Here is a 26,919-nt window from a genome sequence, read left to right on the forward strand (position 1 = left end):
TCTTCTGTCACCCACTTCTCCTCCTGCCCTCAATCTTTCCCAGCATCAGGGTCTTTTCCAGTGAGTTGGCTCTTCGCATCAGGTGCCCAAAGCATTGGAGCTTTAGCTTCAGTATCAGTCCTTCCAAGGAATGTTCAGGGTTGATTTCCTTTAGGATTGACTAGTTTGATCTCCTTGCAGACCAAGGGACTCTCAGGAATCTTCTCCAGCACCACAGTTCAAAAGCATCAATTCTTCAGCGTTCAGCCTTCTTTATAGTCCGACTCTCACATCCATACATGAGTACTGGAAAAACCATAGCTTTGACTAGATGGATGTTTGTCTGCAAAGTGATGTCTCTGCTTTTCAATATGCTTTCTAGGTTTGTCATAGCTTTCCTTCTAAGGAGCAAACATCTTTTAATTTCATGGTTGCAGTCACTGTCTGCACTGATTTTGGAGCCCAAGAAAATCTGTCACTGTTTCCACTTTTTCCCCTTCTGTTTGCCATGAAGTGATGGGACTGGGTGCCATGATCTTAGTTTTTTGGATGTTGAGTGTTAAGGCAACTTTTTCACTCTCCTCTTTCACCTTCATCAAAGAGGCTCTTTAGTTCCTCTTCACTTTCTTCCATTAAAGTCATATCATTTGCATATCTGAGGTTGTTGATATTTCTCCCTGCAATCTTCATTCCAGTTTGTGAGTCACCCATCCCAGCATTTCGCATGATATACTCTGCATAGAAGTTAAATAAGCAGGGTGATGTACCTGTTTATTTAACCTTTTTAAAATAGCCTTGACATACCTTTCCCAATTTTGATGAATTCAAGTAGGCCTTAGGAAGCATTACTACAAACAAAGCTTATGGAGGTGATGAAATTCCAGCTGAGCTATTTAAAATCCTGAAAGATGATGCTTTTAAAGTGCTGCAGTGAATATGCCAGCAAATTTGGAAAACTCAGCAGTGGCCACAAGACTGGTAAAGGTCAGTTTTCATTCCAGTCCCAAAGAAGGGCAATGCCAAAGAATATTCAGACTACCATACAGTTGTACTCATTTCACATGCTAGCAAGTTGATTCTCAAAATCCTTCAAGCTGGGCTTCAGCAGTATGTGAACTGAGAACTTCCAGATGTACAAGCTGGATTTAGAAAAGGCAGAGGAACCAGAGATCAAATTGCTAACATCCATTGGATCATGGAAAAAGAAATAAAAAAAAAAAAGAAATCTGCTTCATTGACTACACCAAAGCCTTTGACTGTGTGGATCACAACAAATTGCGGAAAATTCTTAAAGGGATGGGAATACCAGACCACCTGACCTGTCTCCTGAGAAGCCTGTATGCATGACAAGAAGAGACAGAACTGGAGCTGCATGTCTGAATCTGGGGCACAGTTTATTCATGAGGGCCCGGTGGTTCCCCATGGGCTGTATATGCTGTCTCTGGCAAGTGTTCCTTTTCCCTTTGCCTACAGCCCCTTTTTGTTAATCCAGGGAACAGCTGCCGTCACGGCACAGTGGCAGAAATTATAGTTACTGCTCAAAATATCCCATAGTCCTAGGGGGCGAGGAGGGCATGGGTTTTCCCAAAGCTTTGCCTTCTGACTTTCTACCCCCCAGTATAGTGGACCACTGCTTAGATGCCAGTTTAGCTTCTGGTTGAATCAGCATGCTTAGCAAGCTCTGCTGCATGTTTCTATCAGCCCGTTTACAGAAGTGGTTCTTGGCATTTTTGCCATTATTTTCTAGGTCTGATTTGTGTGTTGACTCAAAGTATCATTTGTCTCCCAGGCTGCTTTCTTCACCTGTCCCTTCTTCCTGAAATAGTAGCCCTGTTAATCCATCTATCTGCATTAATAGTCCCTTTTCTTTTCCATGACCGTACGGTCACCAAGGAAATGGCCTTGGTGGCCATTCCTCCATGGCTCATCCCCTTTAGCCAGCCCCCAGGTCCCTCAGTATCTCTCTCTTCTCTTAGGTTTCGGCCAGTGTTGCTCAAGTCACCACAGGTGTTGGTTCAGTTGGGGAGTGATTGGTTGGGTGCAGTTCAGGTGAAGAGTATTCACCCAAAAGTATTAGGTGCCCCAGATCACAGTAATAAGAGTAAGGGTGGTGCCCAAATTCAGGATGGTTTCTGTGGTCCATTAGACCTCCTGTAGCATTCGACATCTTTTGTGGGTTTGAGCACGGTTAAACTATCTTACTTCCCTGGTGGCTCAGATGGTAAAGTGTCTGCCTACACTGTGGGAGACCTGGGTTCAATCCCTGTGTTGGGAAGATCTCCTGGAGAAGGAAATGGCAACCCACTCCAGTATTCTTGCCTAGAAAATCCCATAGACGGAGGAGCCTGGTAGGTTACATTCCATGGGGTGGCAATGAGCTGGACATGACTGAGCGACTTCACTTTCAGTTTCAAACTGATTCTGGTCAGGGGCTAGCAGAGGCAGGAGGTAACCTTGAGGATGGGGCCCACCTGCAAAAAAAAGGCTGGTATGTGTGAGGGCAAAGCACGACAGGAAACACAAGTGGCAGACAGCACTTCACATTATAACCCGGGCCCTGCAGAGAATGCCACCATCCAGTCCTGTTGACACACACCCGCGACGAGCTCCCCCTAGCCGATTGTGGGACAATCACTCCAAAAAATTCTGCCTTAGTCTGGGCCCTATATAGTACCATACGTTATGAAAATGGGAAATAGATGGGGAAACAGTGGAAACAGTGTCAGACCTTATTTCTTTGGGCTCCAAAATCACTGCAGATGGTGACTGCAGCCATGAAATTAAAAGACGCTTACTCCTTGGAAGGAAAGTTATGACCAACCTAGAGAGCATATTCAAAAGCAGAGATATTGCTTTGCCAACAAAGGTCCATCTAGTCAAGGCTATGGTTTTTCCTGTGGTCATGTATGGATGTGAGAGTTGAACTGTGAAGAAAGCTGAGCGCCAAAGAATTGATGCTTTTGAACTGTGGTGTTGGAGAAGACTCTTGAGAGTCCCTTGGACTGCAAGCAGATCCAACCAGTCCATTCTGAAGGAGATCAGCCCTGGGATTTCTTTGAAAGGAATGATGCTAAAGCTGAAACTCCAGTACTTTGGCCACCTCATGTGAAGAGTTGACTCATTGGAAAAGACTCTGATGCTGGGAGGGATTGGGGTCAGGAGGAGAAGGGGATGACAGAGGATGAGATGGCTGGATGGCATCACTGACTCGATGGACGTGAGTCTGGGTGAACTCCGGGAGTTTGTGATGGACAGGGAGGCCTGGCGTGCTGCAATTCATGGGGTCGCAAAGAGTCGGATACGACTGAGTGACTGAACTGAACTGAACTGAAAGGCTGAATCTAAATTAGAGAGTGACAGAAATGGGTACTTCAGTTCCAGAGTAGTGTAATTATAGCGAAAGGGTAAAGTAACTTGATCTTGAGAGTCAGAACTAGTTTCCAGGATCAGATAAGAGAACTTTGCTCAAGCAACCAAACAATTGCAGCCCTTATCTTAACGTTAGGAGCCATCTTGTTTGTTCTTCCTGTTTCTTCTGAAGAGTTAAAAGTCTGTTAAGGGCTTTCAGCAGCAGCTTTCCCCTTTATTGTGTTGATGGCCAGGAGGGATCCTCCTTCACTTGGATGAATCCAAGGCCTAACAACTTCAGGTTTAGCAAAAGAATTAGTTACTAGCAAAACCTGATGAGGCTCCACCCACTGGGTGGGATTGGTTTTCTGGGAGTACTTCTTTCCAGGTTTTTTGGATGGGGGACATCTGTATGATATACTTCATCCTGCTTTGGTGAGAGTGATAACTTCTGCCTTTTTGGAGGAAGTACCTGGTACTAGACTTTCTGCCTGTAAGACTTCTTATGAGGTCACTACCTGCATGTCTGCTTTATAACTTCCATAGTCCATGAAACTGTTCCTATCAGTGAAGTGTCTAACAGACTCCCATTGGAGTATTTAAAAATAATGTGGAATTAAAATAGTAGGCAAAAATACCTAAAAAGATAGAGATTGGATTGGATTTAAAGCATTCTCATTTGGGAGAATTTTTGTATTGCTCAAGTTTATACTTCATGTAGCATGTTAAAAATGTATTTTTTAAATGAATAGAAATAAATGATATAACTTTAAACCAGTTAAAGGGTAATAAAAAAAACTTGATTTATCCCACATACAGTACATGTAAATGGATTAAGCTTATCTGTTAAAAGATTTTGGAATTAAATATATATGATATCAAAAGATTATAAGCATGATTGGGGAAAATGATGCACATGTTGAAAGAAAAATGGAAAGTAAATATTAACATGAAATAGAACTTAAGGCAATAAATATTAATAGGGATAAAGAAGGATCAGATATGATGATGAACAGGGTACTAAGGTTCCAACAGTCTTAAGTTTTTATACACCTAATGACATGTCTTTTCACATCATGACCAAAATATGACCATATTCGTTTGGCACAGTGAGGGGGTTCAATAGTAGAAGGTAAGACCCATGAGGGCAGGTACATAGTTTTCATATTCATTACTGTATCTCCAGTACTTAAAACAGTTCCTGGTTTATAGGTGCTCAAGTATTTATTGGATGAATAAATAATTTAAAGAAATAATGGACAAGTCCAAGGATACCATAAGGATAAGAAACCAGGATGAGAATTTTTAAAAACCTCTCTGAGGTACTAGAAGGTCATGCAGATAAAATTTAGTAAAGCCATAGATACTTTTTAACAACAAAATTCATGAGCTTGCTATAATGGATATTACAAATTTTGCCCATAACAAAGAATAAGTTTATATGATACATTTATAAATATTGGTTGCAATTAGGTGGCAAAGCATGTCTTCACAATTCCAAAGAATCTATGCCATCTAGCACAATGAAAAGATAATCTTTAGAAATTTCATGTTTAAAGACTGGAAACAGAACTAAACAATCCACAGCTTAGAGGAGGTCTTGTCTCAGGTCAGATCTGGAGAAGGAAATGCCAACCCACTCCGGTGTTGTTGCCTAGAGAATCCCATGGACAGAGGAGTCCGGCAGGCCATGGTCCATGGGGTTGCAGAGTCGGACGTGACTGAAGCGACTAAGCACACACAGTGGAAATATCAGGACTTGTGTAAAGCAAAACTGAAGTAAAGCAAAACTAGAGGGGAATTTATGGTCTTAAATGCACTATGAAACAGCAAGAAATGCTCATAATATATTAAGTTTTATTGAAGAAGTTAAGAAAAGGACAGGGTAAATCCAAAGAAAGAAAGAAGATAGTGAAGAGCAGAAATAGAAAACAAAGTAAAACAGAGATGCTCAGCAAAACCAATAGATGAAGAAAATTAATAAAATTTTCTATTAGTAAACTTTTAGAAGACAGCTGAAAAGTAAAAAAGAAACAAATAATGCTAGGAAGAAAAAAGGCAATTTTAGGGATAAAAAGATCATAGGAATAAGCAGGAATAGCTTTATGTTCATGATTTTGAAAACCTAAATTCCCACTTTCTTGAAAAATAAATATTATCAAGACTAATTCAAGAAAAAAAAATCTAAATTAGTAGTTATAGAAATAAAGTGACTCTAAAAAAGAGGCACATTAGCAACCTAATATGGACCTTGGTTAGATCCTAATTCTAATAGTCCAGTAGTGCAAAACCAAAGTTTATGAAATAATTGAAACATTCATTGGACATTTGATGATACTAAGGAATGTTTTTGGAGAGGGTAATAATGATGGTTAATTTTCTCAGCAGGCAATGGCACCCCACTCCAGTACTCTTGCCTGGAAAATCCCATGGACGGAGGAGCCTGGCAGGCTGCAGTCCATGGGGTTGCTGAGGGTCCGGGCACGACTGAGCAACTTCACTTTCACTTTTCACTTTAATGCATTGGAGAAGGAAATGGCAACCCACTCCAGTGTTCTTGCCTGGAGAATCCCAGGGATGGCGGAGCCTGGTGGGCTGCCATCTATGGGGTCGCACAGAGTCGGACACGACTGAAGCGACTTAGCAGCAGTAGCAGCAGCAACATACTATAGTATTTAAGGGTTAAATAAGACATGACATCATGGAATTGCTTCAAAATAATTGAGTGTTATGGTGGTGGAGTGAATGTGGGTTTCAGATTGCACTGTTCAATACTATAGCCACTAGCCATATGTGGGTAATTAAAATTAATTAAAATTTAAAATTTGAAATGACAGTTCCTCAATCATATTAGCATATTTTCACATTAGTAGTAGGAAATCTCTTTCGTGCAGAAGTTCTTTTGGATAGAGCAGGTGTAGATGAAACAAGGTTGACCTTGTGTTGATAAGTTTTGAAGCTGAGTGACAAGAGATTCATTTTATTATTCTCTCCACATTTGTATACATTTGAAATTTTCCATGAAATGAGGAAACAACGAAAAACCATGCATGACCTTTGTGGAGAAAATTACAAAAGATCTAAAAGAAGAACTGAAGATATACTTTTCATGAACGGAGAGACTCCATATGATATCAGTTCAGTTCAGTTCAGTTCAGTCGCTCAGTTGTGTCTGACTCTTTGCGACCCCATGGACTGCAGGACACCAGGCCTCCCTGTCCATCACCAACTCCTGGAGTTTACTCAAACTCATGCCATTGAGCTGGTGATGCCATCAAACCATCTCATCCTCTGTTGTCCCTTTCTCCCGCCTTTGATCTTTCCCAGTATCAGGGTCTTTTCAAATGAGTCAGTTCTTCGCATCAGGTGGCCAAAGTATTGGAGTTTCAGCTTCAACATCAGTCCTTCCAATGAGTATTCAGGACTGATTTCCTTTAGGATGGACTGGTTGGATCTCCTTGCAGTCCAAGGGACTTTCAAGAGTCTTCTCCAACACCACAGTTCAAAAGCATCAATTCTCCCAAATTAAGTCTGTAAATTCAATTCAGTTCCATAAAAATCCCAATAAACAAGATAATTGTGAAAAGAATAGGGGCGGGGTGCTTACCTAGAAGCTATCGGCTTGTTTTAAAGGTATGGCAATTAAGAAAGGCATTGTATCACTGATGCAGAGTTAGACAGATATACCAGTGGCACAAAACTCCAGAAATGGACCCCAGGTAGATTAGACCTTGGTGTAGCGAGCAGTCATTTCTAATCAGTGTAAAAACTATGTTTTGGTAATAAATGGTCTTGGGATATTTGGTTTCAGGAGTATGATAATTTGACTTTAGACATCCTGGGTGTTTGTGGTGCTTCAGAGTGGAAATGTGCATTAGGCAGCTGAATATGTGTGTGAAGCTTAGCAGAGAGACTTGAATAGAAATAGTTATAGAATTTGGGAATCATAAGCTTACAGGTAAAACTTTATTATGAAAACACTGAAATTACTTAGCACGAGAAGATAGCATGAGGAAAAAAGAGGACCGCAGGTGGAACCCACTGCAACACTAATGTTTAAGGACCGGGTGGTGGCGCTGGTGGTAAAGAACCCGCCTGCCAGTGCTGGAGATGTAGGAGCCTCAGGTTTGTTCCCTGGGTCTGGAAGATCTCCTGAGGAGGCATGGCAACCCAGTCCAGTATTCTTGCCTGGAGAATCCCAAGAACAGAGGGGCCTGGTGGGCTGCAGTCCATGGGGTCACAGAGAGTCGGACACGACTGAAGCGATGTAGCATGCGCGCACGCACAGAGGCAGCAGAGCCAGCTGTAAGCCCATTGAGGGCACATCTCAGGTTTCCATCCCCTGCAGGCGGTGGGTGCTCAGTAAGTTTTTGCCAAGTGAGTAATGGGATGGAGTGGCCAGAAATGTGAGAATTCAGCCTAGAAGACCCGGTGTCACAGTAGCTAGAGGAGAGAAAGAGGGAGCAGTCAAATGCTTCAGACGAAGACCGGAAGATGGTGACTGAAAAGTGGCTTTCGCAGCAAAGATGTCACTCACTGGTGACCCTGGGGAGGGCTAGTCTAGTGTTTCAGGAAGACACTCTGGGGAAAGAGTCTTAAGAAATGCAGGTGACAGACATGCAATTGGAAAGAGAAGTGGTGGCGGATTGGAGGTCGGGTCGGGGCTTGGCAGAGCATGTGGACGTTCAGAGCAGTCGTGGGGATGAAGAGACTGCCACCACCTGAGGAGATGAGAGAAGTGGATAGACCAGGGATTTACTCCCCGCCCCCCCAGTTATTTGTTCATTTTTGTGTTTTGATGGGAGAACACTGGACATCTAGTATTTCGAGGGGAGGAGTAGTAAGAGCTGAAAGAGAGTGTGTGAAGATAAAGAAGAGAAAGTTAATGAATGGATCAAGGTCCCTGTGGAAGTGAAAGAGATGAGAACATAGATGGTACATTTCCCTGTGAGAAAGGATGAGACCTTTTCCTCAGAAATAGGAAAGAATAGTGCTGATAAAAGTCCATTTGGAATCTGGAGAAGGTGATGCAGATAAAGATGTGAAAACCAGCCAGGGTAGATTTCCTGTGATATTAAGAAACTTAGGCTTGGGGGTGCCTTACCACATGGGCACCTTTGAGCACTCAGAAGTGGTAGAAGCTGTCATATCTTAGGGAGGGAGGGAGATCAGAGTATAATCCCGAAGCATTTCTTTGTAAGCACTTTCGACAGATTACCTAATGAAACTCCAGAAGAAAGGTATCAACATTTCCAAGACCAGGAATTTATTGTGGTATCTTTTCTCATTCTAAATTACTTTCATTTTAGTACCTAATTTGATATTTGTGGTTTTGTGTGTAGTTTTTTTTTTTTTTTAAAGGAACTTCCTACCCTTCCCCTACCCCACTATTTGAATACAATTTGTTTCCCTCAATACCTCAATCAATCCCTGCTTGTAGGTATTGGGGGCAGAAGTTGAAGGAGTTCATAGGCTTCATTTTCTGAGCGAAGTGAGAGACAAATCATTTGAAAGGGATGAAGGGAGCGTAGGCCGCTTGGCAGAGTTCATGGCTATTGAGGGCAGTTGTTGTGAGGGTAAGAGAGAAACGATTAGGGACAGCAGAGATCATTCTGGGAGCCCACTCCCAGTTTGTCTGTGTCCCCGTCCCCCGTCTTGGCTGTCCCAAGTGTCAGAACAGAGAAAACACGTTTCAAGTTGGGGCTGCAGGATAGTATTACTAGAAAGAGGAGGGCTCTGCTGGGCTTCCCTTGTGGCTGAACTGGTAAAGAATCCACCTGCAATGCAGGAGACCTGGGTTCGATCCCTGGGTTGGGAAGATCCCCTGGAGAAGGGAAAGGCTACCCACTCCAGTATTCTGGCCTGGAGAATTCCATGGACTATACTCCATGGGGTCGCAAAGAGTTGGACACGACTGAGTGACTTTCACTCACTCACTCACTCACTGGTGTGTTGAGGGAGCAGGTAGAGGAAGGTGAAGTGATGTACCCCGGAGTTGAGGCGAGTCTGGAAGGAAGTAGAACCATGAGATGGCTGCTCACTCCAGGGAGGGCAAGGATGGAAGGTTTGTTGAGGCTGGAAAGCAGTGAACTGGAAGTAGTCGAGATGCTGAGAGAGTTGAACGTTAGAGAATTAGATATGGAGCAGCTTATTCTAGAAAAAGCTGAAAGGGCCAGTGTTGGCATTTGAGGAAATCTAGAGGGAAGGAAGATGGAGTAGATTTCTGCTGCACTCAGACATATTCAGGACGCGGTGGAGGGGAACCTGCTCAGGTGTGTGTGTGTGTGTGTTTAAGGTAATACTGTGAAGGTTTTTGTGAAGTGACAGCAACTCTTTAAACAAGTGAGAAAATAAGAAACAGTGACCTTTAAAACAGTGACCTTTACAAGTTTACCTGTTGCTTAAACAGTTTGCTTAGTCATCAGTTGATGTACTAGAACCACAAGAAAATTTTTTAAGCTTTTTATTTTGTGTTATTCCTAACAGATTTTCTTACACCAAGCATTAGTTAGATTATTTTCCCCCTAATCTCTGTAAGGCTGCCAGATGTTTTTACTGTATTAAAATAAACCAAAGACCATTTCTCACGAGTTCCTCAAGGCATCTTCTTTCTTTTCTCTTATTCCAAAAGAAAAAAGAAGAAATGTTTCATCTGGAGACAGCCTGATTCTAGAATACTGAGGTGTTCTAAAAACCATCGCATCATATTTAGATCACCTTCACTTAGTTGGTTAAATCGTTGCATGAAAGGTGAGTGATTAGATAGTTGAGCAGCATCTTCTTTGTCAGGATGCCAATAAGTAACAATTAAATTTCAAAGATTTTAAACAATATTGGGTACCATCTTAAAGGATTTGAAGAAAGGCTAAACACTTCCATGGGTCCTAAGTATATCTTCCATTCAGAGTGCTTTTCACTTCTGTAGGGACTTCACAGTTACCAAAGATAAATATAAGTATCTATCTATATGCATATATATCAAAGGCATTTAAAGTTTTTTGACACCTATATTGATATTCTCAATAACTTCTTTTCCTATTTCCTACTAATCATTGTTCACAATTGGATACGGTTTGAATAATAATCATCAAGGTACCAGCAAAATACTATTCTAATAAGTCTGCTTTAAATTTTTAAGGGAGAAATTTTGTTTTAATAGAAAAGTTTTTTTTTTCCCTTTAACTCTGTGGTCAATCTACTGTGATTGTGACATGTCCTTTTTTTTTTTTCATTGTATGATTCCAATTATAATAACATTTTATAAGTGACAAAACTATAGAGATAGTAAAAAGGCCCGTGTTTGCCAGGGTTTAGAGGAAGGTAGAGGAAAGGGGTGAATATATAATGCACAGTCAATTTTTAGAGCAGTGGAACTATTCTGTAATGATGTGTTCTTATAGTTAAAAGAAATATTTTTAATTACATGCTAAATTAAATCTGTTACAATTGTTCTAAATGCACAGAATGTCCCTGGCTGCTTATTGTGTCATCTGCTGTAGAAGAATGGGAACCTCGACTCCTCCGCCAAAAAGCAGCACATACTGGAGAGATATCAGTGAGTACAGTTTAAACGACAGTATTTTCTTGTAGAAACAGTGATAGAATTCTGGTTAAGTTTCCAGGGTGGTCCACAAAAACTTATTTAATCCGTGATAAATCTCAGATTTATTTACAACTTTTCTGCACTAATGGTTCACCCCCAGTTTGTAGGCCCAGAGCCACGCATAGTCCTTTTTCTTGGGACTCTCGCCCTCCCTTTGTTCCTGTCAGGTTCGTACTCATCCTTGTAAATTCAAGTCTCACTCCATTCTTCAGCGGCTATTTATTAAGCTCCTATAACATTGGTGCCAGGCCCATGTATTAGGTTCTGGGAATTCAGTGGAGAGCCAGGAAGATGTTTTGCTTGCCCTCTAAGAACTTAAGGTCTAGCACCAATCTCCTGTCTTTATTTGTAAATGTTTATGTTTATTACTAACCTTTATTTGTAAAATGAGAATATTAGCCTAGGCCATCTTTCATTCATTCTGCTTTGTGCTGGGTACTATTACTAGGCCCCGAGGGTACAGTATTGAATAAGACAAAGTCTGTCCTCTTGGAACTTCCTTTTGGTCTTTAAGAGAGATCAGTTTTTAGGATAGATCCTTTTCATCTGGAAAATTCTGTGATTTTGTATTTTAAAAATACAAAAAGGAGTGGAACCGAGAAGGGAGCTTTTCTTCTCTCATCATTTCTAGCGGAACAAACTCAAGAGTAGTGAATATACTGTAGGGCAGCAGAAAAGGCTGTGAGTCTGCGTTCTGTCTCCAGGGCTTAGTGAAAAAGAAACATCCTAATATGAAGGAACAGGGGCAGCAGTATAGGAGGAAACAAACCAGCTGCTCCTCGGGAAGTCCAGGAAGCCATCTTGGAATAAAGAAGACTTCCTGGAATTGTCCTCTTTCCTGTTCTGGAACTGTTTCCTAGATTTTGGGAGGAATGTCCAACTCCCTGGGCTGATGTATGGGGAAGTCAGTGGAGAGTTCCTTAACCCTCAGTAGGGAGGAGAAATGTTTTCTTGGCAGCATTATTTGAAGCTCTGAACAAAACCCGGAACAAAGCTTCTATACATCCAACAAATTATACATTGACATTTTCTTTTTTTCCCTTTCTTTTTGAAGGAAATATAATAAAGTTTACTGGATCACTTATTTTAGGGTAAGTGTCAACTGTGAAATGTTAATTGACTTCATTATACTACTGTTTGAGAGCTCAGTGGAAGAAATTTACAGGTAGCATAGGGGTACTGAAAGGGTATAGATTTTGGAATCTGCGAACATGTGGATTCATCACTGGTTAATCACTGGTTCTGTCACTTCAGTGTTGTCTTGATCCAGTTACTTTAAGCCCTGAGGAGTGTTTTCTCTTGGATCTAAGTGTAGATCTGGGAGTTCTGCCCTGGCACTGTTGCTCTGAGGAAAGCACTTGGCAAGTACAGAGCAGGCACTCACTGATTAGCTTTCACATACCTAAGATCACATCTTGTGTTAGGTTATGAAGAGGTTCAAGAAAGCTGAAATCAACTATAGTCAAAATTATTTTTGAAAGTGCTTTGAGTCACCATAAAGCTGTTATGAAAGGAATTGAGGTTGACTGAGAAAACCACTAGATTGACACTCCCATTTCATGCTGTTTAAGAGGCACATGTTTAATGAATGGAGTGATTTTCTTCCAAAGGTTGTTATTTTTCATTCTCTTTTCTTCTTTTTGGAGAGGAGGGATGGATATATATTAAGTGTATGTCCAATGCTGCTCTAGTGTTTCTGTTAATAATATTCTTTTTCATTAATGTAAATATGAAATCAAGTCTTAGATGCTAAAATGATAAAGTAGATATATTTGCTATTTTATCCAAATACATACATTTCGCCATGACATTGTAAGATAAGACAGAACATATTTAGAGGATTTTTTTCCTTGGACTCATTCCAGGCAAAAGATAAATGTTATATTCTTTTCTATGATGCAGTTTCTTTGTTTATATCACAGTAAAATTCAGGAATATTGTGAAAAATCACAATTTCTAGTAAAGAATTTTGTCTTTCATGAAACATGTGATAAAAATACTGAATAGATTTGTTTGTTTTGGCTGCCCTGGTTGATCCCCCCAGAGAGAGGTGATGACTCTCGAGAGCTTTCTCTCCATTCTTCTGGTGCTGGCAGTGTCTGGCCTTTCTGTCTTCCTTGCTTTTGCTGTAGGGTGGGAAGGTCGGGAAAAGGCTTCATATAACTGTCGTTTCTAAGCTCTGAGTTCACAGAGTGCAGCCTTTGTGTCTGGATATAAGGAGTGTGTAAATCAGTCTGACTAGGGGGAAAAAATCCTGCACTTTAGGATATACAACATTGTATTTCACTTAAAAACAAATTCTAGTTTGCTCCCCTCCCACCTCTACCGTGCAGCTTGCAGCATCTTAGTTTCCCAACCAAGGACTGAACCTGGGCCCTTGGCAGTGAAAGGGCAGAGTCCTAACCACTGGGTCGTCAGAGCAGTCCTTGTGTTTCACTTCAAATATTTGATTTTAGGTTTAACGCTTAGGAGAGAAGAAATTTTCATATGCTGGTGTTAAGGAGTACAGATTGACTAATCTTTTTAAAAAACACTTTGGCATTATCTAGTAAAGTTGAACAATATATAAATACTTTCAGAAAGTCTATAATTTTACTTCTAAGTATGTATCTTGGAGGAACATATGTATCTATAGAACACGAGTATGTATCTTAGAGGAACATATACACATGCCTCCAGTGCAGAAGTATATGATGTGTATATAACACACTGTTTGTAATTGACTCAAAACAGAAATTCCCTAAATGCCCATCTGTGGTAGGATGAATAAGTAAGTCGTTATATAGCCACACAGTGGATGAATCACATGCCACGTGAAAATACAAATGCTTGAGCTCGAGATACATGTAGCAACATGGGTGAATCTCACAGGAAGAAGGCTGAACTAAAGAGTACATACAGTGAGATTCCATTCCTTTGACATTCACAGACAAAATTAGGCCTTGTTGTTTAAAGGTTCATGTTTAGGTGGTGAACTATAAAGAATAGCAAGGATATTATTATAATCAAAGAATAATAATTGGCTATAAAGATGAGAGACAGGGTCAGGATCAGGGAGGGATGAACTGTGGGCTTCTGGGTACTGTTAATGTTTTTTGCCTGGGAATGTAATGCAGATATTTCTTATTTGTTAAGCTGAAATGTGTATATACATTTGCATATATATATGTATAATGTATGTTATATACACATTACCGTATTCATACTATGTTTCCCAATAAAAAAGAAAGAAAAAGTTCTACAGAAAGCTTATTAAAAAAGAGTGGCTCCTGTGTTATATTTAGATTATATGTTTATGATGAATTTTTTGTTTCTTTTTAAGAGGCTCTTTATTTATTACATATGAAGTTCTGGCCTTGAAGAAGTCTTTGACATTAGATACTCAAGTGATAGAAAGAGAAAAAATGAAGTCATATATATATGTGCACACAGTTTCTTTAGATAAAACAGAAAATCATGGTAAGTTCATGGTCATGGTAAAGTAATCCCATCTTTGTGAACAATGGAAGTTAGTTATTGAATTTAAAAAATGAGTATTTAGGAATGTAAATTGGTACAAACACTATGGAAAACAGTATTCAGATTCCTTAAAAAATTAAAAATAGAACTATATTAGAACCAGCAATTCCATCCCTGGGTATTTATTCAAAGAAAATTCTAAAAGATTATCCATCCCTCTATTCAGTGCAGCATTATTTACGATAGCCAAGATATGAAAGCAGCCTAAGTGCCCATCAATAGATGAATGGATAAAGAAGATATATGTGTATATATACACAACGGAATATTGCTCAGCCATAAAAAGGAATGAAACCTTGCCATTTGTAACAACACGATAGACCCAGAGGGTATAATGCTGATTGAAATAAGTCAGACAGAGAAAGACAAAATACTGTGTGATTTCATGTATATGTGGAATCTAAAAATCGAACATGAGTAAACAAAACAGAAACCAAATCATTTATACAGAACACCTACAGGTGGTTGCCAGAGGGGTGGGGTTTGGGGAAGGAGAGAAATAGGCGAGGGAGATTGAGAGGTACAATCTTTTGGTTATAAATAAATGAGTTACAGATATAAAGTGTTCAGTGTGGGGAGTGTGGTCAGTAATTATGCAGTATTCTTGCATGGTGAGAGATGATAACTAGATTTAGCGTGCTGATCATTTTGAAATGTATAGAAGTATGAAATTACTTCATGTGACTGGCAGAAATTAGAACTAAAATGTTTCACAGTAAAGGAAACTTTTCTTAGTTGTCTCCCAGCCATACTAACTATATCAAACTAAAATGAAATAACTTTGTGAAGGAAAAGCTTCTCCCCAACCACCCAGTTTTAAAAGTGATCAGGAGGATTAGATACAGAACAGAGAAAAGTAGAAAAATAAAGGATATAAAAAACCCATAGTTCCTGCCCCAGTGATTGTTATATTGTGGTATCAACAGTCCTGGTGGCCCAGTGGTGAAGAATCGGCCTGTCAATGCGGGAGACACAGGTTTGATCCCTAGGTTGGGAAGATCCCCTGGAGAAGGGAGTGACAGCCCACTCTGGTATTCTTGCCTAGAGAACTCCGTGGACAGAGGAGCCTGGCAGGCTACAGTCCCTGGAGTTGCAGAGTCAGACAGGACTTAGCAACTAAACAACAACATCAGTACCAGTAACTAGCACAATGCTGTAAGTCAATTATACATCAAGAACAAACAGACTCAGAGAAGAGATCAGATTTGTGCTTACCATTGGCAGGGAGAATTGGATGAAGCTGGTCGAAATGTACAAACTTCCAGTTATAAGACAAATAAGTACTCAGGGTGTAACGTACATTAATGAATATAAATGTAACTAACACTGCTGTATGTTATATATGAAAGTTATTATGAGAATGAATCCTCAGAGTTTTCCTTACAAGGAAAAATTTTTTTTCTGTGTCTTTAATTTTGTATCCACGAGATGATAGATGTTCACTAAACGTTACGGTACTCATTTCATGTGAGTCAAATCATTGCTTATACGGACCTGTATGTCAATTGTTGTGCAATAAAACTTGAAGAAAAAACTATAAAATTTTTAAAAAATGAATACAACATTAATAAAAGAGGTTCAGCTAACTGTAAGAACAACCAGACCTGTAAGAACCAAGTTGCTAAGGAATTAATTGAAAATCAAATATTGGACTTCACATATTTAACCCAAATTTGCAGCTCTCCTGTAATTAAGTCAGGTGAAGACTAGCCAACTGCTTTAGTCTAAACTTGGAGTTCCTTGGTGGCTCAGCTGGTCAAGAATCCACCTGCTATGCGGGAGACCTGGATTCAATCCCTGGGTTGGGAAGATTCCCCTGGAGAAGGTAAAGGCTACCCACTCCAGTATTCTGGCCTGGAGAATTCCATGGACTGTACAGTCCGTGGGGTCAGAAAAAGTCAGACATGACTGAGCGAGTTTCACTTTCACTTGGAGTTCTTTACTTCACGAGGACTGTCAGTTCAGAGGCTGGTCCTCAGTTTAGCAAACATGAAAACATGATCTTTGTCACTTAGCTCAGAGGTATTTTTGCTCTAAGGCATTTATTATTATGCACCCTAAACTCATGGGATGGATTCATAAATATGAATGCCAACTTATTTACAGAGGGAGAAAAAAAAATGTGTCATCAAGGTTGGAAAACCTGGCTCTACTAGTCGAAACCCTCCTCTCCTCCATATTTAGGTCAGATGGAAACCCAATTAGTAATCAGATGATTGCTTGGTGAACATGAACTTTTAGAGCAGAGTATCTTTTCATCAGGATATGGGTAGCCTGGCAAGTCATCACACTAGATTTACAGCTGCCTGTTGTACATCGTCAGCCAGAATAATCATGCCTGTGAGCACTTTACATTCCCCGAGTCAGGCAGGTTCTGCTGCTCCCCTGTCTGCAGCTGTATCTATCCCCGCCCTCTCCAGTCTGCATGTATTGTTAGTGTACCCTACTTATTTCAGCATGCTTTCATGGTGTGTTACATCAGTTACACAGCTAGTTTTTATAGCATATAATTTACTTATATAGTAAAGCTGAATCTCACTAGTCAGGTATCTCTAATTTTCGCTTTGAGAGGGGTATTTTTAAGTGACATTTTCTCAAATATAGTTAATCCTGTGTTGTATATGAGGATTTTTGTTAGCTTGAGTTAGTGTGTTTGCTTTTGTTTTGTTTTCACCTTTTCCCTGACTAGGAAAGTAATTTTGGAAGGGGGGTAGGAATTCAGAGACTCTGTTCCCATAATGGTTTTAGTTGCTTTAATAGTGACAGTAAAAAAAGAAAGATGCTATTTTACATTTTCTTTTTAAAAAATCAGAACTTAATTTATACATTTTTCTTTGAAGTATTGGAGCACAGCATTAAGAGTACCTATTTGATTTTATTTACATCTGTAATCATTCTAGGAATCACCTACCAGGCAAGAAAAGAGCTTCACAAAGCAGTAAGAAAAGTATTGGCAACATCAGCCAGGATATTTCGGGGTCCATTTGCTGGTAAGTATCACATACTTAATTGAGAATCCTTATCAGTAATCTGAAAGTCATTCAATGATCAGCCTGAGGTGTTTTTTTTTCCATTTCTTGTGCTAAGATTTATTGTAGCTATGGAAAATTGAATAACCTTGTTCTCTTGGGCTCTACTTAATTTTAAGGACTTGATGCCTTGGAAAGATTTTTGCTTCTATCTTTATGGATGCATTATTTTTAGATAGTTTCCGACTCTTTGTGACACCGTGGACTGTAGCCTATCAGGCTTCTCCATCCAAGGGGATTTATTTTCCAGGCAAGAGTACTGGAGTGGATTGCCATTTCCTTCTCCAGCGGATCTTCCTGACCAAGGGATCAAACCCGGGTCTCTGCATTGCAGGCACACACTTTACCCTCTGAGCCACCAAGGAAGCCCAAATAAATATTGAGACTCTTTTGATGAATATTTCAAAATTATTTGTTAGAAAATCATTTCCATGCTTTCTCATATTGCATCAAAAATATAGATTCACAATTGGGCAAATCTACATTGTGGAGCTCCCTGTAAAAGGGCTGACCTGATCTCTTTACAAAGTTGGTGTGATAAAACAGGAAAGGTGGGAAACTTCCTAGAATTATATAAGAGACTTAACCAAATCCTGTTTTTTTTTTTTTTTTTTAAACAGCTCTAAAGATATTTTGAGAAAAGTTGGAGGAATTTGAAGATGGAGTTAGACTGATTTTTAGACGATCTGGAAGATTTTTGTTAGTATTCCTAGGTGTTATAATGGCATTGTGATTATATAGGAGAATGTAGGCTTATTCTTAGGAGATGCATTTAGAATTATGAAAGGGTAAAATATCATTACTTCTGCAACTTTCTTTTACACAGTTTAGGAAAAAAGTATATACACATCCAGGGGAATTCTCTGGTGGTCCAGTGGTCAGGACTATACGCTTTCTCTGTCAAGGGCCTGGGTTTAATCCCTCGTCAAGGAACTAAGATCCCACAAGCTGCTCAGCACAGCAAAAAAGTAAAATAAATTATACGCACCATGCAGATTAAACAGCTATGGCAAAATAAGAACATTTGTTAAATCTAATTGTGGTAAACATGTGGCTGTTAATGTATTATTATTTTAATCTATCTCATATACTTGATATTTCTCATAATAAAAAGTTTCTTTAGGGAAAAGGAGCCAAAAAGAAACAAAGACCTTATCGTGAAAGCCAACATAATATATAAAACAAAAGCACGTACATATTGTACGTAACAAATGAAACATCATAATATGACAGAACTGAGAACAAGCCTCAGTCATTATCAACACCTGGCGATGGATTTAACTTCCCTATTGTAGATTTCAGATACTTAACAAACTACCCTCTTACATGTGAGGATGAAGACGTTTTAGCAGTTCACATTGTCTTTTTTTTGTTATCACAAAGACACTTTTAGTACAGTCGATATAGAAGATCATGACTGCGCCGTGTGGCTGCTGCTGAGGAAGAGCCGGTCGGATGACAGAGCAGCCCGACTGCAGGCCGTCCAGGAGATGTCGGAGGCCCGTCACTGGCACGGTAAGGAGACGTCTGCGCACGCCGCACACATCGGCAAGCTCGTGATCTCTGATGTGAAATGAAGGGCCAGAGACATCAAAGAAGGAGAATAATTCAGGAAATATTAACATGTGTAAACAATATTTTCAAAAACTTTAAAAGAAACTCCAGTGATAAAGTACGAAACCTGCTGGCCTGGTAGCCATGGGGTATTTGGTAGGAACCCCTGAAAATGGAGGTAGATATATTTGTATAAACTTTCTACCAGAATGAAGTTTTTATACTTGATGGGAGAAACTCTTGATTCTGATAGGTATAGCTTAATGTGTTGTCATGTTTTTTCATTCCTATTTAATGAGATATATTTTAATTGCTGGCTGCACCAAAGTGATACGTGCTTTCAGTTGACAGTCTCTTGGCTTTAATATAATAATTAGTCAAATGTACCTAATTGGCCATGTGTATGTTTGTTTTTTAAGAAAGGTTTTTAATATTTAATTATATTTAAAATTGCAGGTTCTGCAGTAAAAATACATGAGCAAGACCTCAGATCTGCTCTGAATATAGTACAGGGACTAAAGTATACTTTGTTAGTAGAGGGCTTCCATGGTGGCTCAGATGGTAAAGCGTCTTCGTGAAATGCGGGAGACCCAGGTTCGATCCCTGGGTCGGGAAGATCCCTGGAGAAGGAAATGGCAACCCACTCCAATATTCTTGCCTAGAAAATCCCATGGATTGAGGAGCCTGGTGGGCTACAGTCCACGGGGTCACAGAGTCGGATATGACTGAACGACTTTGCTTTTGCTTTTTTCACTTTCCCTGGTGGCTCAGACAGTACAGAATCTGCCTGCAATGCAGGAAACCTGGGTTTGATCCCTGAGTCGGGAACATCCCTTGGAGGAGGAAATGGCAACCCACTCCAGTGTTCTTGTCTGGAGTATTACGTGGACAGAGAAGCCTGGCAGACTGCAGTTCATGGGGTCACAAAAAGTCGAATACAACTGAGTGACTAACACTTTCACTTTCACAAACATGTAAAAAAAATAATGTTCTCAAAGAAAAGTTTAGTTTCGGAATAAGATCTCTGCCTCCATACGAGTTAGTCAGTCAGTTTGACTGATTGGTGACTATAGTAATTTATAATGTAAAAATAAGCTTACTTAATTTGAGTGGTCATCTGAATTAAATTCACCCATTTCAGTCCATTTTAGTTCACTAATTCCTAAATTGTCGATGTTCACTCTTGCCATCTCCTGTTTGACCACTTCTAATTTATCTTGATTCGTGGACCTAACATTCCAGGTTCCTATGCGATATTGCTCTTTACAGCATTGGACTGCACTTCCATCACCAGTTACATTCACAACTGGGTGTTGTTTTCACTTTGGCTCCATCTCTTCATTCTTTCCAGAGTTATTTCTCCATTCTTCTCCGGTAGCATATTGGACACCTACCAAACAACCTGGGGAGTTCATCTTTCAGTGTCATATCTTTTTGCCTTTTCATACTGTTCATGGGGTTTTCAAGGCAAGAATACTGAAGTGGTTTGCCATTCCTTCTCCAGTGGACCACGTTTTGTCAGAACTCTCCACCATGACCCGTCCATCTTGGGTGGCCCTAGTTTCATGGCTCATAGGTTCATTGAGTTTGACAAGGCTGTGGGCCATGTGATCAGTTTGATTAGTTTTCTGTGATTGTGGTTTTCATTCAGTCTGCCCTTTGACAGATAAGAGGCTTATGGAAGCTTCCTGATGGGAGAGACTGACTGAGGGGGAAACTGTGTCTTATCCTGATGGGCCGGGCTGTGCTCAGTAAATCTTTAATCCAATTTTCTGTTGATTGATGAGCTGGGGTGTGTTCCCTCCCTGTTGTTTGACCTGAGACCAAACTATGCTGCTAAGTCGCTTCAGTCGTGTCCGACTCTGTGCGACCCCGTAGACGACAGCCCACCAGGCTCCTCTGTCCATGGGATTCTCCAGGCAGGAACACTGGAGTGAGTTGCCATTTCCTCTTCCAATGCATGAAAGTGAAAAGTCAAAGTGAAGTCACTCAGTCGTGTCCGACTCCTAGCGACCCCATGGACTGCAGCCTACCAGGCTCCTCCGTCCATGGGATTTTCCAGGCAAGAGTACTGGAGTGGGGTGCCATTGCCTTCTCCAGAGACCAAACTATGGTGGAGGTAATTAAAAGACACTTGCTCCTTGGAAGAAAAGCTATGACCAGCCTAGACAGCATTTTAAAAAACAGAGACATTACTTTGCTAACAAAGGTGCGTCTAGTCAAAGCTGTGGTTTTTCCGGTAGTCATGTATGGATGTGAAAGTTGGACTATAAAGAAAGCTAAGCACCAGAGAATTGATGCTTTTGAACTATGGTGTTGGAGAAGACTCTTGAGAGTCCCTTGGACTGCAAGGAGATCCAACCAGTCAATCCTAAAGGAAATCAGTCCTGAATCTTCATTGGAAGGACTGATGCTGAAGCTGAAGCTCCAGTACTTTGGCCACCTGATGCGAAAAACTTACTTATTGGAAAAGACCTTGATGCTGGGAAAGAATGAAGGCAGGAGGAGAAGGGGACGACAGAGGATGAGATGGTTAGATGGCATCACCGACTTGATAGATATGAGTTTGAGCAAGCTCCGGGAGTTGGTGATGGACAGGGAAGCCTGGCATGCTGCAGTCCATGGGGTCGCAAAGAGTCGGACACAACTGAGTGACTGAACTGAACTAGTTCAGTGGAGAATGTGAGTGGCGGTTTAGAATAAAAATCTGTTTCAAAATCTGCCTTCCAAGACTCCATTCAGATTTCTGCTCTATCAGAAACATCAAAGTTGGAGCCCTGGCATGTAGATTTTGAAAAAGTTCCACACTTGATTCTGACACCCAGGTTACATAGGGCTATTATTAAAAATAATGTCTCCTCCAGTTGTTGCAGGTTGTTTTGTTTTTTTTTTTTGACACATGTCTTAATCCATTTGGGATGCTGTAGCAAAATGCCATAGACTAGGTAGCTTATTTTGGGCTTCCCTGGTGGCTCAGATGGTAAAGAATACGCCTGCAATGTGGGAGACCTGGGTTTGATCCTGGGCTGGAAAGATCCCCTGGAGAAGGGAACGGCTACCCACTCCAGTATTCTGGCCTGGAGAATTCCATGGATTATATAGTCCATGGGGTTGCAAAGAGTCAGATACGACTGAGCGACTTTGACTTTTCAGGTAGCTTATAAACAACAGAAATTTATTTCTCACCGTTTTCTGGAGGCCGAGAAATACAAGATCAGGGCAGCAGACTTGGCACCCTGGTGTCTGGTAAGGATGGAGGGTCCCTTTTACAGGAGCACTAATCCTAGTCATGAGCGCTCCACATCACCTTGCAAGGGCCCTACCTCCAAATCTCATGACATTAGGGATTAGGTTCCAACACATGAATTTGGGAGGGACACAAACATTCACTCTATAGCAATACATAAAGAATGGAACAGTGAAATCATGAAGGCTAAACCAAAGTACTGCTATCTGGGACCTCACATTATTCATCAGCATCATGAAATGCCAGAGCACCATAGCAGTACCAGGGGATGATGGATCTAAATGGAACCACAGGCTTTTGTTGATGGTGTTCAGTTGCTAAGTCATGTCTGACTCTTTGCTACGCTGGACTGTAGCATGCCAGGCTCCTCTTTCCTTCACTGTCTCCCGGAGTTTGCTCAAACTCATGTTCATTGAGTCAGTGATGCTATCTAACCATCTCATCCTCTGCCACCCCCTTCTTTTGCCTTCAGTCTTTCCCAGCATCATGGTCTTTTTCAATGAGTTGGCTCTTTGCATCAGGTGGCCAAAGTATTAGAGCTTCAACATCAGTCCTTCTAATGAATATTTAGGATTGAGTTCCTTTAGGATTGACTGGTTTGATCTCCTTGCAGGGTTTTCTGTAGTGATCAAAATAGCTTTTGAATGCTGGAATTTCTTTTTTAAAGGAGAAGAAATTAAATTGGTTCTGATCTATCAGGTTTCACATTTGAGGTTTATTTTTTCAAAAAGGTTAGTTAGACTGTGATATGTTTAGATATGTGTTGAAAATTAGATCAGTCATGGAAATGTTGGATATTTCGCTTACTGGTATTGTAAATGCAGCAAAATTTTGAATTATAAACTTATAGTTTAAAAATTATGTTCTTCGTTTAATCTTTGAAACAACCATAGCCTAAGTTGGGTGCTAACAGCGTACTTCTGCAATAGATTACCAGTACAGGATAATCGCTCAAGCCTGTGATATGAGAACTCTTACTGGTTTGGCACGAAGCAAAGACAGTGATCTTCGGTTTTTTCTCCGCCCTCCTCCCCTGCCATCTTTAAAAGAAGTAAGTAAAAATAATCTGCTGAGTGAAAAAAAGTTTAATATATCATCTTCACTTTGGGTGCAAAATAACCATTCAAAAAACAATTTTTGGGCTGCTTCTCACAAGCAGGTTAGTTAGGGTGTAAACCTGCAATTGTAGCTTCCATTCCAAGGTTTCTTGATTCCTCAGAAGGTGCCATTACTCCTAAATTATTTTCCTCTTTGTGGAGTTGGGAGTCTCTTTATACCAGAGGATGGCTTCTTAGCATATCAGCATCCATCAATTGGTCCTTTGTACTAAGATTGCTATAGGTCAGTTTTTCTCAATCTCAACACTACTGACATTTTGGATCAAATAATTCTTTGTTGTTGGAAGCTCTTCTGTACACAGTGGCAGCTACTCCCTGCATGACAGTAGCACCCCTCAGTTGTAACAACCGAAAATGTCTCCAGATATTTCTAAATATTTCCTAGGCTGCAAAACAGCCCCTGGAGAACCACTGCATTTAGATACTAATGTATTACCATGTTGTTGTTCAGTCGCCAAGTCGTGTCCGACTCTTTGAGACCCCATGGACTGCAGCACGCCAGGTCTCCCTGTATTACTATACATTAATAGTATAGTATTAATTATAGTGGTTAAGAATAATTAATAATGGTTAATTAATAATAATGGTTAATTGTTAACCACTAATAAAGATATTAGAGCATGTTTCTTAAGGGCTTTTCCTAGGCTTTCCTAGAAAGTGAAAATCTGAAAACTTTGCCATGAGTTTTTGAAAAACAGAAAAAAACTATACTAGACATAAGTTATTAGTGAAAATCAGAACAATAGGAACAAGTTGTGGATATTAAAAAGCCAGCTTTAATTAGAGAGAATATAGTAATTCATTTTGAGTCAAGATGTGAAGTGGCCCATGAGGTGAAATCTTGAGCGATAAATTGCAGTAGGTCTTTCAGGCTGAGGTAGTAGGCAGGCAAGTATGGAATTCAAAATTAAGCAGTCCTCTTTTAACAGGGTGGGTGACCGGCTTCAAGGCTAAAAGCACTGATTTACCTCTACTGTTTTGTTTTGGCTTAGATTCTTTGGGTGCTTTTCATTATACTCAATTGTTGAATTTAGTTAAGAATTTTTTCCCTTTATTTCAGGATTCTTCCACTGAAGAAGAGCTCAGACACTTGCTGGCTTCTTTACCTCAAACAGACCTGGATGAGTGTATCCAGTGTTTTACAGCTTTGGCTCTGAGTGAGAGCAGTCAAAGTCTAGCTGCTCAGAAGGTTAGCTCTTTTATTCAGTTAGTAAATATCTTTGAGTGTCCACTTTTCTAAAATGTTGTGCTAGAGGCTAGCACTTAGAGCTTTAGGGCAGTCATTCATCTAGGAACTGAATACTACTGATTCCTGGTTGTCTGCCACATCCTGGGCTTGGTGTTCGGGATAATGGGGAGACAGTTAATAAACAAAGTTACAGAGCGTGTAAGAAAGATCCAAGATCCCATCACTCTTTGTAAGAGGCCATGTTCAAAAAGGACATCCTCTGAAGTTGGATCTTGAAGAATGAATAGGTAGTAACCGACAAGGCTATTAAACATTACCTCTATGTTGGTAATGCCTGAATTCAACTTCTCTAACCTGTGTTCTCACCTAAGCTCTAGGTTTAAATATTGCAGCCTCCTTCTTGATGTCTCTACATGGATGTTTAACAGGCATCCCAACTATACATACTGAACTCTCCCTCCCTCCCTCCACAAAGCTCTTCCTCCCCTAGTCTGTTTTGTTTCAGTAGAGGGCAGAGCATCTATGTAGTTGCTTAAGCTAAAGCCTAGGAATTCTTGATTCTTTTCTTCCATGTTCACCTGATCAGCAGTTAGTGGAAGCTGTTCCTTCACATATGCCTTGAATCCATTTGTCTCACCATCCTCACTGTAGCCACTTACTCCTGGCCACCGTCATCTCTTTCTCACAGTGTCCTGTTCCTTCATCCTGGTTCTGTTCTTCCCTTCATTTAAAAATAATTTTAAAGTCTCTTTTTATTATTTCAGTTTACTGGGGTGTTGATTCCTATTTGTGGAGGCTCCCTGATATATTATATTGTGGATTAACACATGTTAATCATTTTTACTGTGAGCTTATCTTTAGCTAGACTGATTGTTTTCTATGGGAGTCCCAAGTACCTCAGATTGTAAATTTATTGCTACGGAGAAGTTTTTATGTTTGCTTCTTTTGGATACCCCAAGGGTTCACTATAATGGGACTAATTTTTTTTTATATTAATTCCTTAGCTTGGAATTTCTAGAGCACATTGGTAGTGTGAATTCAGATACATCAGTGGATGATATAGATTGTGGTTGTGATTTCCCACTCAGAGCCCCAGCAGAGACAGGCTTCTTGCTCATGGGCTGGTGAGCACAGTTTTTCTAGACTCTCTTATAGACAAGGAGGCAAACTTTGCAGGGTTCTCCCTTTAAATGGAGATCTTGGATCTAGCTCCCAGAGAACGTGAGACTCAAACCCCATCTTCTGCGGTGATGTGACCCCTAAACATGTGTTACTATCCCATCCTCAGGGGCCTGCAAACATTCTACCTCATCACCGATGTGCTGACCCATCACGGATGTGCTGACCACTTCTGCTGAACATTATTTTCAGTTCTAGCACCCAGGGGTTTCTCTTTATTTCTCTTTTATTTTCTTTAGAGCTTAACTTTGTTTCAAAATAGTTTTGCTATATTTTATTAAGCATGTTTGTCATGGGAGGGGCTCAGTATGTTAACTAAAGAAAAATGCACAACCTAAAGTTCCAGGTTAAGTTTTATTTGGGGACCTTATTAAGGATTGTAGCTAAGGTAGCTCCAAGGAACTGCTCCAAAGAGGTGAGGGAGGAGCCAGGATATATGAGTTTTTGTTGGGAAAAAAACCCTGCGGTTGAACATCAAAGATTATTGCTAATCACACACACACACACACACACACACACACACATCTTGAGTTAATGATTTTAGTGCTTTTCTGTGTGTGGGAAGATGCAAGAATCTGGGCTCTTTGAAATTCTTCATTAGATATGCATCTTCATCACCTCGGGCCAATATCCAGGGTGCAGAATTTCCTGTTTCCCTCCATCCGGAATTCCCCCAGGGCGCACAGTGGGTAGCGTGTGCCGCAGTGGCTGATGGCTTGATGGTGGGTACATTTTTTGTTCAGTGTAAAGATAGGCTACATTCTTTGTCCGTACCTGGGAACCAAGTTCACCTTCTTGCTGCATCTAGAAAGCTTCCTTATCATGTCTCCATCACCTCTAGGAGCTATAGACACTGCTTCAACCTCCAACTTCTGTCTCCAGTTCTGTGTCCTCAGCAGCTGCAGTGATTTAAAAACAAAACACAAGTTCGATCAGGTCACACTCCTGCTTGGAGCCCTCCAAATGGCTCCCCGTTGCACATTAAACCTGAGCCCCTCACTGTGATCCAGGCACGGACTGGCCTGTGTTTACCAGTGTGCATGCCCCTAGGGCTGTTGAGGAGATTGACAGGAAGGCGCCACTGGGCACAGATGTAGAGTGTAAAGTTTGTTTTGTGGCAAAGAGGCTGAAAACTGATGGAGACCACGCTTAGG

General features: G+C 40.5%; 1 protein-coding gene across 5 annotated transcripts in view; it reads left to right on the top strand.

The window, feature by feature from the left end:
- Nucleotides 1-26,919, top strand: part of SERAC1 (serine active site containing 1) — a 55,812-nt gene that overhangs the window by 4,192 nt on the left and 24,701 nt on the right. For 2 of the 5 annotated variants that reach the window (XM_025294335.2, XM_025294336.2), the window contains exons 2-9: nt 9,959-10,077; nt 10,791-10,882; nt 11,985-12,021; nt 14,253-14,389; nt 17,350-17,439; nt 18,862-18,993; nt 23,209-23,330; nt 24,458-24,586. In XM_025294335.2, coding sequence (XP_025150120.2) covers nt 10,792-10,882; nt 11,985-12,021; nt 14,253-14,389; nt 17,350-17,439; nt 18,862-18,993; nt 23,209-23,330; nt 24,458-24,586 — 738 coding nt within the window. In that variant the 5' untranslated portion in view covers nt 9,959-10,077; nt 10,791. The remainder of the gene's footprint in view (nt 1-9,958; nt 10,078-10,790; nt 10,883-11,984; nt 12,022-14,252; nt 14,390-17,349; nt 17,440-18,861; nt 18,994-23,208; nt 23,331-24,457; nt 24,587-26,919) is intronic. The other 3 variants (XM_006075705.3, XM_044924046.1, XM_044924047.1) reach the window with 3 other exon arrangements.

The sequence above is a fragment of the Bubalus bubalis genome, chromosome 10 (genome assembly GCF_019923935.1).
Source record: "Bubalus bubalis isolate 160015118507 breed Murrah chromosome 10, NDDB_SH_1, whole genome shotgun sequence".
Lineage (NCBI taxonomy): Eukaryota > Metazoa > Chordata > Mammalia > Artiodactyla > Bovidae > Bubalus > Bubalus bubalis.